The sequence below is a fragment of the Electrona antarctica genome (genome assembly GCF_951216825.1).
Source record: "Electrona antarctica genome assembly, chromosome: 21".
Lineage (NCBI taxonomy): Eukaryota > Metazoa > Chordata > Actinopteri > Myctophiformes > Myctophidae > Electrona > Electrona antarctica.
The window spans coordinates 20,921,797-20,939,723 of NC_136802.1; the positions used below are offsets into that span (position 1 = coordinate 20,921,797).

The window sequence follows — 17,927 nt, forward strand, 5'->3', positions numbered from 1 at the left end:
ACCCTCTCTCTCTCTCTCTCTCAATTAAATTCAATGGAGCTTTATTGGCATGAGAAAACGTACGTTTACATTGCCAAAGCAGAAGTGGAACAAGACAATCAAAATAAAACAGTATTTACAAATAAATATTGGATATAAATAAGAATTAAATAAGGTGTAAACAGAGCTGTGTTACATTAACACTTTGGGTAATACTATCTTGTGAGCTTGTAGATCTGCTATTTTCCAATGGCCGAAATGAATAGGGCTGAAGTAGTAAATGTATGTACGTAACTAGTAACTAAAGTTTTTAAACAATTGTAGTGGAGTAAAAGTATATGCCTCTGAGATGTAATGGAATAGAAGTAAAAGTACAGAAAATACTTAAAAATTGCACAGTACTTGAGTAAATGTACAAAGATGTTAGGCAACATCCTAACCAGCGCCAATGCACACACCACAACGCGCCAAACACTGTGCGCACACGCACGTATGGGCGCACGTTTGCTCATACATGAGCCATGGGACGGGGAGCGCGTGGAACTTGGACCATACTGGGATGGGGTGGTGCCAAATGGAAGTTCCAAGCCTTAGGACTCGCAAATCAAACAGACAAGAACGCAGAGACAGGAAAAAATATATGTGTCTGTCTGTGCGTGCGTGCGTGTGTGTGCGTGCGTGCATGTGTGTGAGCCCCATTACAAAAACATTAATCAAACAGAGCTCAGTAAAGTATTTCCAAGTTCCAAGAGGGAGAGGGATATAGTGAGTAAAACATTTCTATACATAGCACATTAAAACACTTAAACACTGATGTACTGTATGTCATTTAGCCAATCTACAAATATATATCATTTCGGGGGTCCTTTGCATGAAATGGTTTGAGCATCATCATAAGTTATTCAGAAAACTGTAGGGATTTAGAAGACATTTGTAGAATCGGACATCGATTCACAAAGTGCTTCACGCAACAAACACCTAAGGAAAGAGACAAAACAGTTGGTGTATATTGGGGGGGGGGGAAACACAGAGAAAGTGAACACAGCCAACATGGCAGCCCAGAAGAGAATATTTATACAAAGGCTCACTCATGAAGATGTAGTTTCAGGCTCTGCTTGAAGCAGTCGGCTGATTCAGCAGATGTGATTGATTGAGGAACAGCACTTGCGACCCTTAGATTTTATGCTGGAACTAGATAAAGTGCCCCTCTGGGCACAGGTCTCCACTAGGCCAGGTCAGGTTGTGGCCTCCTGGTGGTGCTATAATAGGCCAATGTGAAAAGTGACATTTGTTTTTACGCCTTTGATGGCAATTGGGTGATTTGAGGCATTTTGTTCAAAACATGTGTTTTGCCAAAATCCACCTGTTGGTGGCGCTATAACAGGCCAATGTGAAAAGGGTGGGATATATTCCTCAGCCTAGTAGGAAAGTACGTGAAGGATTGCACACTGCGCTCATGATTTGAGGCTTTTTGTTCAAAACGGGCCAATCCTGCAAACTTTGAAAGCTATGAAATATGGGACAGATCCATCTTGAGCACATGAATAGAGATACTGTGTAACAATTTGCGGGATTTTTGGACAATCTGGAGGAGTAATATCAAATAATGTGTTTTACAAAAATCGGCCTCCTGGTGGCGCTATAACAGACTGTTCTGAAAGATTTGGGGCAGAGGTTCATCGTTGGCATCTAGGGGGTGTGTATGTAAAGTTTGGCATCGACTGGGTTAACGGTGCCGGAGATTAGCTGGTAACGGACGGACGGACGGACACACACACGGACGGACGGAGTGCAAAACATACTCTCTCCGCATGAAATCTTAGAGTTGGATGATGGAGGGGGCTTTCAGGCCAAACGCCCGAAAGGCGCTACTTTTTCCTAGTTACTAAGCTATAAACCGAACCTCTAAATGCCTGTTCCTAACCGTGAGCCCTACTACCTCTCACACAGACACACACACACACGCACGCACGCACGCACGCACGCACGCACACGCACGCGCGCGCGCACACCATCCATCAATTCACAAAAACGACAACAATAACCACCATTTTATTTGATACTCTCCGTGTAACTGTCACTTCCTGAAACCCTGTGTCTGTTTATCACTGTGTTGCTAATTATAGCCGACCTCATCTGCTCCAGTTCATCTGCTCAAGTAACACACACCCAACACACCCACATGTTCAGTGTCACTGTCTGTCTGTCTGTCTGTCTGTCTGTCTGTCTGAGTAGGTAGGTAGGTAGGTAGGTAGCAGTGTTGGAAAAGTTACTCATGAACGGTAATATATTACCTATTACTAGTTACTTTAAAAAAGTAATATTACTTTCGCCCCCCCCCCCCCCCCCCCCCCGTAATTGCATCTTTTGTCCCCAAACGTCTACAACTACCCAGTTAGTTCCGGACAGCCGATAATTCACACGTACAGAGTGTGCATCGTTTCCGTATCCGCTCTAGAGTCTAGACCGGATCAGCTGCCTGCAAAGCAACTCCATCCCAACCCAGGCTACCATTAAGCTCACTTTGCCACTCACTTTGTGCATGCGCAATTGCACATACCCTCTTTAAATAAAGGTGTGGATGGATGGATGGATGAATGAGCGTGTTTACCTGTCAAAATGCTGTGAAAAGGTTGCATTGAGCTCAACCAACCATATAATGCCAACTGGTTCAACTGGACTGGTTCTTACTGGGTAAGAAGAGGAGCTGGGAAACAGACAAAAGCTGGTTTCATTTTTCACTGCTCAGCGCGTCAATGCCACCCTCTCTCTTTCAAAACATGATACCTTATTATTGTAAAATGTTTCAGTGACAGGCGTCGACAGCCATTCTTTCACCATTCACAGCCTAACCAGGCTTAATTAGCACCACAGAGGAAAGCCTGTTATTATTATTAATATGCCAAAAGAAACTAAACGATTATACCAATTTTTAAACTAGGGGGAATTATTTTGGAGGTCCTCGTGTGTTCCGGCCACTGGATGATGGAAAGATATTTCCACTCCAGACCAAATCAGAAACCCGAAAATGGGATTGATCCCAGCAGGCTACTCACAACCCACCACTCTGCCCTGAGGCTCTATGCACACAGAATTACTCTCCCTACTTCCTTCACAGGTGTTACCGATGATACTAATTAAGGCTCTGTTTAGTGTTCAGTTTTTCTCAAACTTTTTGAGTGGCGCAACCACTCGTGTGTCTCTGGCTGGCTGGCTGTGTCCGTCCCTGGCTGGCTAGCTGTGTCCGAGCACGAAAATTGCGTTTGGTTTGTTTGCACAACCAAGTGTCACTGTTGCGCAGCCTAACACACACACACATCAACTTTATACGTATGATGTGGGGTGTTACAGTACAGTACAGTGACAGTACAGTACAGTAAAGGGCCCACCTGGGGACTCCCACACGGTAACATTTCTCTACCGTTTCGGACGCGGGGCGGCGCCGCGTTCTTGTGGGTCTGGAACTTCCGGGGACCCCCTGGGGACCCCCACACAGAGTTGTGATTTTTATCACACAGGTGTGATTTTTAATTTCAAGGACTCCCATAACCAAATGGACCCTTATGGGTCCATTTGTACACTTGGTTGCATTTGTACACTCTCAGAACCAAGCCATTTGGAAACCAATCAAAGACACTTTGAGACCCGCTGGTGTAGCAGAGTGTTTCCAGTGAGCCAACATGCACAATAGCAGCACCCCTGACTCTATTTGACCAGAATGGAACAGAGCCTTCATTAGTATCATTGGTAACACCTGTGAAGGAATTAGGGAAGTTCTTTCCAAAATGGCGTGTGTGCATAGAGTCCATTGCAATTGCATTTAGCAGACACTCTTATCCCACAGACCCACACAAGATAACCATCTTCACCTCAACGTCAGTAAGACAAAGGACATTGTAATTAGTCCCAGCTCACCGACCGCAGCACCCCATTGACAGTTCAACCCATTAAGACCTGAGGCAGATTCTACAAATGCCTTCTAAATCCTAAAGGTTTTCAGAAATACATGTTTCTACCAGTGGTGCTCAAACATTTTCATGTCAAGGACCCCCAAAATGATATGTTTTTGGCCGCGGACCCCCATCTCAAAATACTTTGTTCCAGGGACCATCGGACGCAAAGATTTGAGTTAAAAATCAAACCTGTGTGAAGTGAGGAGGCGCTATTATCATCATACATCACATTCCGAGCTCAACCAATCATATCATTCCGGCCAATCACATTTGGTGTTTTCTGCCCTCACTATTATCTTCATTATGTACTTGGCTATGGGGTGATCAGCCAATCACATGTATTCATATTCAAAGATTTGCTAAACTTTTCATGATATTTCAAAAAACAGGTCTACAAGCTCATATTGTCAATTTGTTTAATAGCCTAAGTATAAAATAGTGGTTACGCAGATGCATTTTGGGTTTTAATGGGTTAAAAGAGCTCCCACAGTGACACTGGACAGTAGACTCAGCTGCAACCAGCTGATGGCTGCGTTCAGGTGACCTACATGTGCGCATAGCATGTGCACAGAACTGCTGATAGCCTAAGAGCCTACAGTATATTGTTTATAGTGTATGAGAGTTTTAGACACACACACAAAAGTAGACTTAAAATAATCAGAAACATTTCTTTATACTGCGCTGCCTGCAGTGGCGAAAATAAAAGTTTGCTTTGGACGAATCTCTTCTTTGATGGTGGAGGAGGCATGCATCTTGTTGCGTGCAGCAGCACCACAGAAGCGTTAGCCTACTGGAGCCATACTGCTGTGCTGTGTTGTTGCTTACCATTAACGTGCATTCAGGTAAACAGTTGAAGCTGTTGTTATGCAAAGTAGTGGGTACTTGTCACTAAAATAGGGGTACGCGCCCACCGCCAGTAAACCTAGACTGGGTACTTGTCACTAAAATAGGGGTACGCACCCACCGCCAGTAAACCTAGACTGGGTACTTGTCACTAAAATAGGGGTACGCGCCCACCACCAGTAAACCTAGACTGGGTACTTGTCACTAAAATAGGGGTACGCGCCCACCGCCAGTAAACCTAGACTGGGTACTTGTCACTAAAATAGGGGTACGCGCCCACCGCCAGTAAACCTAGACTGGGTACTTGTCACTAAAATAGGGGTACGCGCCCACCGCCAGTAAACCTAGACTGCGGTACTTGGTAGCCTGGCGCGGCCAGACTCATAGCGAGGGTTCGCTGATGTTTCCTCCCCGCATATGCGGGGAAGTATCTTCAGTGAATCCCCGCTATGAGGCTGGCCAAGCCAGGCTAGGTACTTGGTGCATCTTGGAAAGTCTGGTGAGTGAGTGGTGACCGAGGTGGCTAGGTGCGTCTTCTCTTGAATCTATAGGGGGGGCGCGTTCTACCGTGCATGCGCGTGCAGTGCACCGTTCCGTTCCGTACCTGCGCGTGCATGACACGTCACAATTTGTTTGGTACCACAGCGTGGTACTGAGTTCTACGAGCATGACACACCACTGCACATGACCAAGCAACATAACATCCTCACATCCTTTTCAATTTAAGCCGGCCACATGGAGTGGTAGAAAAAGTACTCACATTTTTACTTAAGTAAAAGTATCAATACTGTAATAAAATGCTCTATATTATGGCCAGGTCATACCAAAGACTGTAAAAATGGGACCCAATGCCTCCCTTTCCTTGCACTCAGCATCAATGGGTTGGATTGGGGGGTCAAATCAACTAATCAAATGATTCCCGAGCGCGGTTTGGCTGCGGCTCACCGCTCCAAGAGATGGGTCAAATGCGGAGAACAAATTTCACTGCGGTAACGTGTGTGACAAATTGTACGACTTTGACTTTGACAAGTAAAAGTCTGGAATTAAAAATGTACTTAAAAGTACTCATTATGCAGAATGTCTCATTTCAATTTTTCATTTTAAAATATCAAAACATCTTCTGAAAATAGCAGATCTACAAGCTCACAATGCGTGAGCTTGCAACGCATTGTTAGCTTGTAGATTGGCTAATTTCAAATGGCTGCCATGTATCTAGCGCTTAAGTGGTTACTGTATGTTTTGTAATACAAATCAAAAGTAACTAAAGTTTTCAAATAAATGTAGTGGAGTAAATGTACAATATTTGCCTCTGAGATGTAGTGGAGTAGAAGTAAAAGTACTGGAAATTGGAAATATGAAAAAAGTAAAGTACAAATATTAAATATTTAAAGAAATTGTACTCAAGTACAGTACTTAAGAAAATGTACTTGGATACTTTCCACCACAGTTACACAAATCAAAATGGAGACGGCTTCAACTCTTTTCAGCGCTCCCAGCGGTGCAGTAATGCCTTGATAAATCATGACATGTTTTCATTTTTCCTCTCTCTCTCTCTCTCTCTCTCTCTCTCTCCATGTTATCTGTTACCAGTGGGGGAAAAGCATTATACTAGTATTAAGTACATGTACTCAAGTACTGTACTTACGTACAATTTTGAGGTACTTTTACTTGTACTGAAGTGTTCTCAATATTCTATAATTGTACTCCTACTCCACAACATCTCAGAGAGAAATATTGTACTTTTACTCTACTTACTTACTTGCTTTAGTTACTTTGGGCATTTACATATTATACTATTACAAAACATACATTAACTACTGCAGCCCTATTTAAACTTTGGCTATTTGAATGTAGCCGATCTACAAGCTTGTAGATCGTGTGCGTGTAAACTCGAGTGCCAACTAAAATCAATCAATCAATCAATCAATCAAATTAGGTCCAACTGCTTTTCAGGCAGCTCTCTATAAGAGGATTTGAATTTAACAAATCCTCATGCAAATCCTCATGCAAATCCTCATGCAAGGCCATTGCATGCATGAGTGTTGCTGAGTGTTGCATTGCTGTCTCTCATTGTACGTCGTTATTATTGTTGTATTGTCACTATTGTGTGCTATATTGTGCTGTATAAACTGTTGTCTGATATGTCCAGTGTTGCGGAAGGGAATTCCCCCCTTTGGGGACAATGAAGTCTAAATTCTATAGACTCTCTCTACTCTTTTGTAGTGTTACCGTATCGTTTGCACTATTTTGGAGAGTTGAGAGTACATCACATTCCACCTTGGCTCCATCATGGTTCAGTGCGAGGTGATAACTGAGCTGATAAACGTAATGTGTGTACATAAACCTGCCTGGCACATTATATGTAGGTCCACTCACCGCACTTTATAGCTTTAACCCATTCAGGCCCGACGTCGAAATAAAATAAAAAGTTTTCTAAATCATGACAATTTTCTGAAAGATTTGAGCACATTTTAACGATTTTTCAAAAATAGCTGACCTACAAGTTCATAGCTTGTAGATCTGCTATTTTTCAATAGCTAAATTATAACATAATGTATGTAACCACCAAAAGGGGTTCCCGCTCAAAATGGGTTAAGATTGACCAACAAAATACATCAAAGGAAGCATTCACTCCCTGCGAGGAAGCAACAATAACCTCGATGACTGAAGAGAGAGCATGTGAAGAATGATGTGGTCCCTCCACCCTGTATATATCCTGCATTAATGTCCCTGCATCCTGCATCCACACACATATTAAGGCTAGCAAGCAAAACAAAAATGGTGCTAAAAGGTGTTCTTTGTCTCGTAATCATAGGGGAACCATGGACATTTATTTAAACTTTTGGGAATATTTTGATATTGCACGTCAAACACTCCACAGCTCAATCACCAGCTTTGTTGTGTACAGTATACAGCTTTGCTGCAGTGCCATGTTGTAAAGCAAGAGGGAATGTTTATTTATATTAGTCGTATACATGATTGAGAGCTTCAAAGTCCAGTTCAAAGTGTCAGCGAGTTCTATGATGTGGCAGTAAGTCTGCGAGACATCAATGAGCCGGAACACATGATAAGATACAGTATATTAGCCGAGAGACAGAAATGACATGGTTACCAGGAATGTCATTTTAACGTTGTTAGATGCACTGTATCTTAGTAACAACTCGTGAATGCTTCTAGCAGTGGTAAAGGTACTAACATTTGTTACTTATATAACTGTATCAATACTGCAACGTAAAATTTTACTTGAGTAAAAGTATCAATATATGTACCAAAAGTAGAAAGTTCTCATACAGAACGTTCCATTTCACAACTTTTCAAATGTAGCCTATAAATTGTATAAAATCTTTTGAAAATTGCTGATCTACAAGCTCATGATGCCATGCATTGTGAGCTTGTAGAATGGCTATTTTCTAATTGGCCGAAATGTACATAAATGGCTTAAATGTATTTTCTGTAATAATAATACAAGGTATCCTGATACCTGATGAAGGTTGTGAGACCGAAACGTTGTTACTCAGCTGAATAAACTGCTGCCCTAAAAGTGAAGACAGTGTGCGGGACCACTTTTCTCTCATTATTCGCACTTGGTTGCAGGCTCCGACGCACCTGTCCCTGTAGGTGTGCAACTGTGCATAAGGACTTTTCTCTACAAAGTGGAGTAGAATTAAAAGTACTGAAAACTGGAAATACTCCTGTAAAGTAAAAGAAAATACCTCAAATGTTGTACTTAAGTACAGTACTTGAGAAAATGTACTTAGTTGGGTTACTTTACACCACTGGCTTCCAGGCTTAAAAACTCACGATAATCATCTCAGACACAGTCACAGTACAGTCACAGTCTTCTAACCCACACGGAAAAGTACACCAAAGTCCCCTTTCATCTCCTCCTAGCCTCCTCAATTGGAATCAGGCGAGATATCAAGACTTTTTGGTCATCAGGCAGAGGCTCTGAAGCCACTCTGCTACCCTCACCCCCATTTGACCCCAACTCCACCAGGAAACCAACACAAGAACGCTCGCTCGCCCCAAAACACGCTCGGCCCGGGTCAAATCCGACGACCTTGGACTCGTTAACAGTTGCCACCAGGTATTTCTAAACGTAACCTCAGTAAAACTATGCCTAAACCTGACCTTATTCCTAAATGTAACCTCAGTAAAATTATGCCTAAACCTGACCTTATTCCTAAATTTGACCTCGGTAAAACTATGCCTACACCTGACCTTCCTAAATGTAACCTCCGTAAAACTATGCCTAAACTTGGCCTTATTCCAAAATTTGACCTCGGTAAAACTATGCCTACACCTGACCTTCCTAAATGTAACCTCCGTAAAACTATGCCTAAACTTGGCCTTATTCCTAAATTTGACCTCGGTAAAACTATGCCTACACCTGACCTTCCTAAATGTAACCTCCGTAAAACTATGCCTAAACCTAACCTTATTCCTAAGAGGAAACCATGCAAGGCACCAACCTGCACATCAGGAGAAATTAGGGGTTCAGAGTCTTGCTCAGGGACACTTTGACACTAACTCTGGGGGAGCCCGGGGTCGAACTGGGAACCTCACGGTTCGCATCCAGCTGTTCTACCGGCCACCCCTGAGCCACTGCCGCCCCGTCAGTAAAACTATGACTATACCTAAACCTATTCCAAAACGTAACCTCAGTAAAACTATGACTATACCTAAACCTATTCCAAAACTTAACCTCAGTAAAACTATGCATAAACCTAACCTTATTCCAATGTATTCCTAACCTCAGTAAAAAGAATAAAAAGAACGGCTGGGGCGAGTGAAACCCCATCTGGGTCACTGCGGTCATGCGGTGACGGTACGGCACCAATGCAATGTAGCCCGGGATTCAAACCAGAGTCTGGGTCACTGCGGTGACGGCACGGCACCAATGCAATGTAGCCCGGGATTCAAACCCCATCTGGGTCACTGCGGTGATGGTACGGCACCAATGCAATGTAGCCCGGGATTCAAACCCCATCTGGGTCACTGCGGTGACGGTATGGCACCAATGCAATGTAGCCCGGGATTCAAACCAGTCTCACATGCAGGATGAAGGGACACTGACTGACTAAAGACAAACATCTTAACCAATTTCCTAAAGGAGAAGAACATCAGGCAGAGGCTCTGAGTCTGAGCCACACTCACAATCTTTTCAGGACATTAGTAGTTTAGTTTGGACCAAGACTATCATAGATCTATTTTATCGAATCTGACTTTCGATAAAAATACATCGATGATAGGCTACATCATGGACATTGCATGGACATTGCATGGACTCACTTACAATACTGTAAGTCGAATTTGGAGGCACACAAATCATCCATGGCCTCAATTAGAGAGCACTGTTTCCCACATAAAAAGAAGTAATGTAATTAGTCCCAAATTGTGACCTATGCCAAGAGCGCGCGCGCGCACACACACACACACACACACACACACGTCACGTACGTATTGTTGTGGACTCACCACGTAATAGAAGTGCATGTCTCGTCTCACACCGTACTCCTCAGTCTGCATGGCTGCTGGAGTGGAAGCTGACCGTCCTGTAGCATCCATCCAGTCAGACTGTCTTTCTGTCTCCTCCTGCCCTGGTGTCCTCAGGCACTTATTTACTCGTTTCCTCTGCCGTGCACGTGTCGTCTTTCATGCCATGCTCTCTCTCTCTCTTTCTCTGGTGAATGAAAACGTTGTTGGTTTCAATTCGGTTGGCTGGTCAACTTGCGCTGCGAGGCGTTGTGTTGAAGAGCATAAATAGAGCTTGACTGCCGGGTATATAGCCTACCATGCAAGAGCCTCTTCAACAACTTATATCGTCGTTAACACGAAATAAATGTTTACAAATATCGCCTACATCGCATATAAGATATTTTTAAATTAGATATTTCTGGCAATAGAACTCCCGTCCCGTCTTCTCAATCTCATTCACCCGTTCTTCTCCCAACCCATTCTCTTTCATCAACGAATAAATCCCATATTGGACTAAATGTTATCTTCAGTCGTTTTTTCCTTTTTTTTAAAAAGAAAAATGACTTGACTGCACCTGTACAAAACGTACAAAACTAAAAATATGTGCGTCGCTACTTAAAGTCCGATATAAACAGAAACCAAACCTGTCATAAGGAAGACACAAAGTCCACACGGAACAGAGTTGTGATGAAAAAATGTTGTATATTCATCTTTTTGGAGCATACTTTAAATCCGTGCAGCGAGCATCATTCACAACCGTGGCACAACGAAAGAATATACTTTGCATGGAGTTACTTTGGCGCAACATTTCAAGCCAATTAAGTCTCCCTCTCTCTCTCTCTCGGCACATCTCTCATCTTCCTCCTCTCCTTCCCCAGGCCCCCTCTGTGTTTTCACGCTGTTTCTGACCCTCCCCTTCTTCTGTTTCTGACAGTCTCCATTCTTTTCTGTCGTCTCAAATTATGCCTGATAACCCCCAGGCCCCCACCTGCACGTCCGCCGCCAACGCTATCTGTCGTTGTTGCCTGCCTAGTCTATAGGCAAGTTGACAACGTTCTGCATTTATGGTTTTATGGTTTAACAGCCACAACGTTAAGTTCAATCGCATCACATCAACTCAAGAATACCTAATGTTGTTACTTGTTAGGCCGTCTCTGTCAGCGTCTTTATAGGCTACCAAAGACACGCATACGCATGCGCGCCCTCTCAATTAAATCCACTTTGAACTTAATTGGCGTGGGAAACAACAACAACAACAACAATACAAAAAAAGTAAAACATACGTTTACATTGCTATATAGCCAATAAAAGATTGGCCTACTTAACAATGTAGAGTCGTGTAATGTAGAGGCCTAGGTATAGAATGAAGTTTTTTTTTTTTTTTAAAGAGAGAAACACTGGCTACTTTTGCCGTTTGTGCTGCATCATGCATAGGCTGCAGAGAATAGGCTAGTATAGTCTGTCCCTATATGCACCCGAGAAGAGGTTCCATATGCATCGGTAGAAAGGGTGTTGAGCCGACCAAACCAGTGACCTTTTGCAGTATCGTTTCCATAAAGTAAGGTATTTCTGTCGAGCTAGATGATAAACTTAGGACAGGCACGTACATTTTTTAGACAGGGGTGAAATAAATCAGGCTTAAATTACAAATTTAGTCAGCCTGTGGCCAGTCAACCCCCATTCGCATGGGAAAACATGGTAGGCCTACTGGCTGACTTCATAAGCAGTCGTTTCACACCCCCCCCCCCCTAAAATGTTAATGCCTGTCATAAGGTTATCATCTGTAGCTCAACTCACTACACAAGGATACCTCTAGTGTCTATACTATGGATGCTCCGGTCAGGTTTTTTGGGACCGATCCCGATCACCGATTGTTTTTCTCATGATCGGCCGATACCGATCTTGTGCATAAGGGGCCAATTTGAATATTTCCAAAATTATTATATGTCAAAACCCACGTCAAACCTGTTCCTGTGTGTGGGGAGGAAGGGGAGAATGTTTAGGCCTGTCACAAAGATGAAAATTATATTATACTACAGGGTTCCCCAATAGGCGGCTGCGGGCCATTTGCGGCCCGCGGAGCGCCCCCTTGTGGCCCCTGGAAGGTCCCAGATATAAATGGCATTAAATGGGGGTCAGTAGCCTATGCATGTTAAACTGGGCATCCTTTTCAAATGGGGTCTTGCCCTGAAAATGAACCTGTCTCGGCCCCCAGCCTGGTACCCTAGTCAAAATATGGCCCTTGAGGAAAATTAATTGGGGAACCCTGTTATACTATATAGTATATTATACTATATCTGATATCTATAGCCTACCACTTAAATGGTGTAAAAGATCAGTTTCTCCAGATAGGGAAAATTGCCGATCACTAAATTGGCGGTCGGTGGCCGATTATCGGTAGCCTGGCTAATAAGCCAGACTAATATCACACAACACTGTCGCGGTATATTAGTCTGGGCTGGCTCCACTTGGATTTCATTTCCCGGGGGGCGGGTTCAAACATTTTCTCTTTGACGCAATTGGTCAGAGCTACTGTCAGTCAAAGGTCTCAAGCATTGAACGTCACTGTACCAAAGCCCGCCCATATTGCATACCGTGTCCCGATTGGCCCGACCTGTTCTCGGTTGTAGGAAAGAGGCGTGCTACTGAGCCTCGCCAGACCCTAATCCGCTGGCAGGCAATTTTTTTTTTGCCAACGGCTGATTCGGTCTGGTTTATTAACCAGGCTAGATTATCGGAGCATCTCTAGTCTATACGGAAACTCTTCTCGGAGATATAAGAGCGTAGAGTGAGGTTCATAGTGTGTGTGTCATAGTAGCTAACACAGCATGCTCTGGGCTGTCGAGACACAGGAAGCATGGAGGAAGATGGTAAGGCCCTGATCAGAATGCCTGTGTGTGTGTGCGTGCGTGTGTTTCATCTATACAACAGTGGAAAGTTCAACTATGAATGTTGGAGAGGGAGAGAGAGAGAGAGAGAGACAGTATTTCTGACAGCAAATGCACAATGGTTTTGTAAGCTAGTTTTCCTTTAAGTTGCAATTTAACACAGTTCTTGAATGTATTCCATTAACTGTAGGCCCACACACACACACACACACACACACACACACACACACACACACACACACACACACACACACACACACACACACACACACACACACACACACACACACACACACACACACACACACACACACACACACACACACACACACACACACACACACACACACAATATGTAGGCTATATGCATGCATGCAGTATGCATACTGTACATACCGTACCTACGCATGCACGCACACAATGTACTGTACATACCTACGCATGCACGCACACAATGTACTGTACATACCTACGCATGCACGCACACAATGTACTGTACATACCTACGCATGCACGCACACAATGTACTGTACATACCTACGCATGCACGCACACAATGTACTGTACATACCTACGCATGCACGCACACAATGTACCGGTAAACATATGTCTGTTTACTCACGCCAATAAAGCCCCTTTGGATTTAAATTGAATTGAGGGAGAGAGATAAGAGAAAGTGGGCAAGAGAGGAAAGCCGTCACTGTAATCACTTTGTTGATCCACGCACGCAGTCGCACGCAGTCACACACACACACACACACACACACACACACACACACACACACACACACACACACACACACACACACACACACACACACACACACACACACACACACACACACACACACACACACGCAGTCACACACACTTACACTTGCAGGAGTCCTTTCTCTGTGTGTTGAGGGAAACTAAACACTCTGTGATCCATGACCTTATTTACATAAGGGGTTTGGAATTGTCACACACTCAAACACGCATGCATGCACACACAATGTACTTGCCCTGAGTTCATGACCTTTTGCAGAGATTTTCAGCATAATTACACACATTCACTTTCATTCGACGCATGTGCGCACACACACACACACACAAGCGCACACACACACACACACACACACACACACACACACACACACACACACACACACACACACACACACACACACACACACACACACACACACACACACACACACACACACACACACACACACACACACACAGTCGAGATTTGGCTGACAAACTGTACAGTATGTCTTAAAGTGATTATTATAATGATTTTGTTAAAATAAGTGTTAAATAGCTGTACAGGCTATTTGGATAGTAATCATTGCTATATAATAGTGTTTGTTCAGTAACAGGGGTCTCCCTGTCTCTCCAGCTCCATAGCATCCATAAAATGTCAGGTGACATGATACAAAGTTTGTGGTTAAAATAATAAGAGTGGGCTCTGTTATTTTATAGGAGGGTACGTTGAAATGACGCCCCCTGGTGGTCCTATCCCACAGTAAAGAAAACAAGAAGATAAGGGTTCTCTCCATGGGAGGAAATAAAAGCTATTAAAATGAGTTTAGTGGTTTATCTCTGCCAGAGGGGTGGGACACTAACGTGAGATAATCTGGGACGGTAAAAGGATAGTGTCAGAGCTGTCATGATGAATCATGATGTCCCAAAATTAATGTAGTAGCAGCCTATACTACACCCAGTAATGGTTAAAGTATTCAACCCCAGTGCTTGAGTCAAAGCATAGTATTATTACTCTGTAAGTGAAAGTTACTCGTCAAATTTGTACTCGAGTGTTTGCTTGCTTTTAAAAATGCTATTATGCTAGTATTCAAAAGTACATGGTTTAAAAAAGTACTCAATCAAGTATTCAAAAGTACATTGTTTAAAGAAAGTTGACATACATGGTTTAAAAAAGTAAAATTCAAAAGTACAAAAAATAATAGATAAGTGAAAAATAAAGGGATTATGTTGCTGGCTAGCCATAATAATGGGCCTACGTCTGGACCTACTGTCTGGGAGTACAACCGCATGTCAAACTGATCTCATCAAACCATTCAGACTGCTCTGGGGAGAGGGAGACCCCCCCCATGGAAAGCCCAATACTCGGGAAACAGCACAATGTTGGAGGCTAATTCTTTCCCTGCATAATGAACTATGAATATATATTTTGAAGAAAGAAAAATCAAACTAAGATCTTTGAAAGTTTTTGAAAGTATTGATTTCACCTGTAGATCTAAGCCCCTCCTATATACAGCTTTTGTCCCCACACGTCGCAATATGTGCCATTGACAATGAAAGGAGAACAGGCAACATGCATTGTGATTGGCCAGTATGAGATGATGCATGTGATGTGCAATGATAAGAGCACTTCACACGGATGTGATTTTTATTTCAATAATAATTGATATGGTATAACATAGTGATTGCAGCTCCGCTCCTATATACTTGGTATACTTAAATCTTGGTTTGGCCTCAAAATGACTATACATTTGTGTCCATTTGGACAGACATGGGGCCGCTGCCATTGACTTGTTCCCAGCCTAGTTCTTAGTGTACACATACTGTAACTCAGGGGTTCTCAACGGTTTTGGCCGGGGACCCCTGGAAATGCTTTGGCAATGTCTCGGGACCCCCGCCCCGCCCCCTCCCGACCCCCAATATAAATTGACTGCTACAATAACCTTAAACCATTTTGGGCGGGAAACCCTTTTGGTGTTTTAAGCATTGTTATAATTTAGCTATTGAAAATATTATTATTATTATTATTTTTTTAATAATTTGGGGACCCCCTAAAATTATTTGGCGACCCCCCCCCCCCCCCCCCCCCCCCCGAGGGGTCGCGACCCATGGGTTGAGAACCCCTGCTGTAACTGACACAAGGCATTAATAACTATCATAGCCTTTCCCAGTTCCCACACTGCCCTGTGCCTCTTCATCATACATGCACAGAACACCACATGCTGTGTTTAAGCCTGGGATTAGCTGTTATTGTTATGCATCTATTATCATCTCCACGGGGGATGACGACACAGCAGTATGGCACAGACTTCAGAGGGGGATGACGACACAGCAGTATGGCACAGACTTCAGAGGGAGTGAAACTTTTTTCCGAGTGCTCATATCATAAAATGTAATAGGCTGTATGATGGTTTGTGAGCGGAAGTGTCCCATTTGATTAAACTGCAGAGATACCGAAGTGCCTGAATGATGATACAGACTGAATATGGCATTCCGAATAATAGTGATCAAAGCTATTGAAGCAGCACATTAAACTGATACATTCGTGCTGTTTCTGTTGTGTATGGTGTGGAAGAATGCAGGTCAAACAGCTAATTTACGAGAAATACAGTGGACACTCTGTCCATCCTCTCCTACAGAGAATGCCCATCCTTTACATCCTTTAAGGTCCAACTAAAAGGATTCATCATGGACAACAAGCAGGAACTTTTTTAAATAGGCTCAAATGTAGGTTTCATTTGTTTTCTTGAGTGTCTTGTATTTTAGGTAAAACTAGGTCTTTTTTAGTTTGAGGGGCGACCCGCCAACGCCTGGCTTTTGAAATTATTTATAAAGTCTATGGACTCTTTGTGTCTGTTTAGAGCACTCAAACATTACCAGGCACCCCTCACTTCACACAAGTGCAATTTTAGTTCTCTTCTGTTTGTACCCTTTTAAGTATGTGCTGGCTTTTGAAATGACGCCATATGGCAGCAAATGCTATGGATTTTTAATGTTTCATGTCTAGACACTTTTAACAAACATTGATGTCATGTGACGTCATGTGGCAGCCACAGTGGGCGCCCCTCACTTCACACAAGTGTGTTTTTTTGTAATGTTGCCTGTTCTCCGTATGGGGACTATACGGATGGAAATTAGCATTCTTGTAAATCCGCTGTATTTACACACCATTGTAAGTGTGGTGTTCATTAATATGCACTGTCCCTTGCATATAAACGTATATAAATGGAAAAAAAGAATCACACCCGTGTGAAGTGAGGGGCGCTCTTATCATTGTACATCATCATGCATCATCTCATACTGGCCAATCAGAATGCCTGTTGCCACAAATTTACGTCATATTTGGCGGACATTTGACCTAATTTCTCCTTTCATTGTGGATGGCAAATATGAGACGTGTCAACAATGGCATTTAATGTTTGTGTTGCGGACATTTGACCTAATTTCTCCTTTCTCATCGTCTCAAAAACAGCATCTAATATGGAACATTGGAATTTGGCTATTGACCTATAGCTAAGCCCCTCCCCAAACTGATATCGTCCAATCACAGCTAAGCATAACATAGGTTAGACAAACCTCTCCACCAATAGTTTTCCTATATGATAAAACATTGTTTTAAAAAAGAAATGTCATGCACATATTTTTCCAGTGAATATGGCAGGCCTTGTTGACGGATTTGGAAGGTCTGGTTCCAAATTTATTTAAGTTCCAGTATTTAATGTGTAAAATCCATGATATTTACATTGGAATGAATGAGCCCGGCTGGAAAGTGTCCAAGTGGGAGTGTCTAAGTGGGAGAGGGCGTGGTAAAGCCGGCGGATTACGGTCTGGAGAGGCTCAATTGTACGCCCATTTCCTACATCAGAGAACTGGTGTGGCCAATTGGGACACGGTATGCAATATGGGCGGGCTTTGGTACAGTGACGTTCAATGCTTGAGACCTTTGACTGACAGTAGCTCTGACCAATTGCGTCAAAGAGAAAATGTTTGAACCCCCCGGGAAACAAGATCCATACACAGCATCTCCAGACTCAAATAC

The 17,927-nt window shown here is 43.1% G+C and overlaps 1 protein-coding gene across 6 annotated transcripts in view; it reads right to left on the bottom strand.

Moving 5' to 3' along the window:
* arhgap36 (Rho GTPase activating protein 36) overlaps positions 1-17,927 on the bottom strand; it is a 98,708-nt gene that overhangs the window by 73,331 nt on the left and 7,450 nt on the right. Inside the window, exons 1-2 of one of the 6 annotated variants that reach the window (XM_079490377.1) lie at positions 11,381-11,397; positions 10,254-10,458 (exon numbers count right to left, since the gene is read on the bottom strand). The exons of 1 other annotated variant lie outside the window; for it this stretch is intronic. In XM_079490377.1, coding sequence (XP_079346503.1) covers positions 10,254-10,343 — 90 coding nt within the window. In that variant the 5' untranslated portion in view covers positions 10,344-10,458; positions 11,381-11,397. Of the gene's footprint in view, positions 1-10,253; positions 10,459-10,569; positions 10,676-10,897; positions 11,153-11,380; positions 11,398-17,927 lie in introns of those variants that run through there. 4 more of the 6 variants (XM_079490376.1, XM_079490374.1, XM_079490375.1 and 1 more) reach the window with 4 other exon arrangements.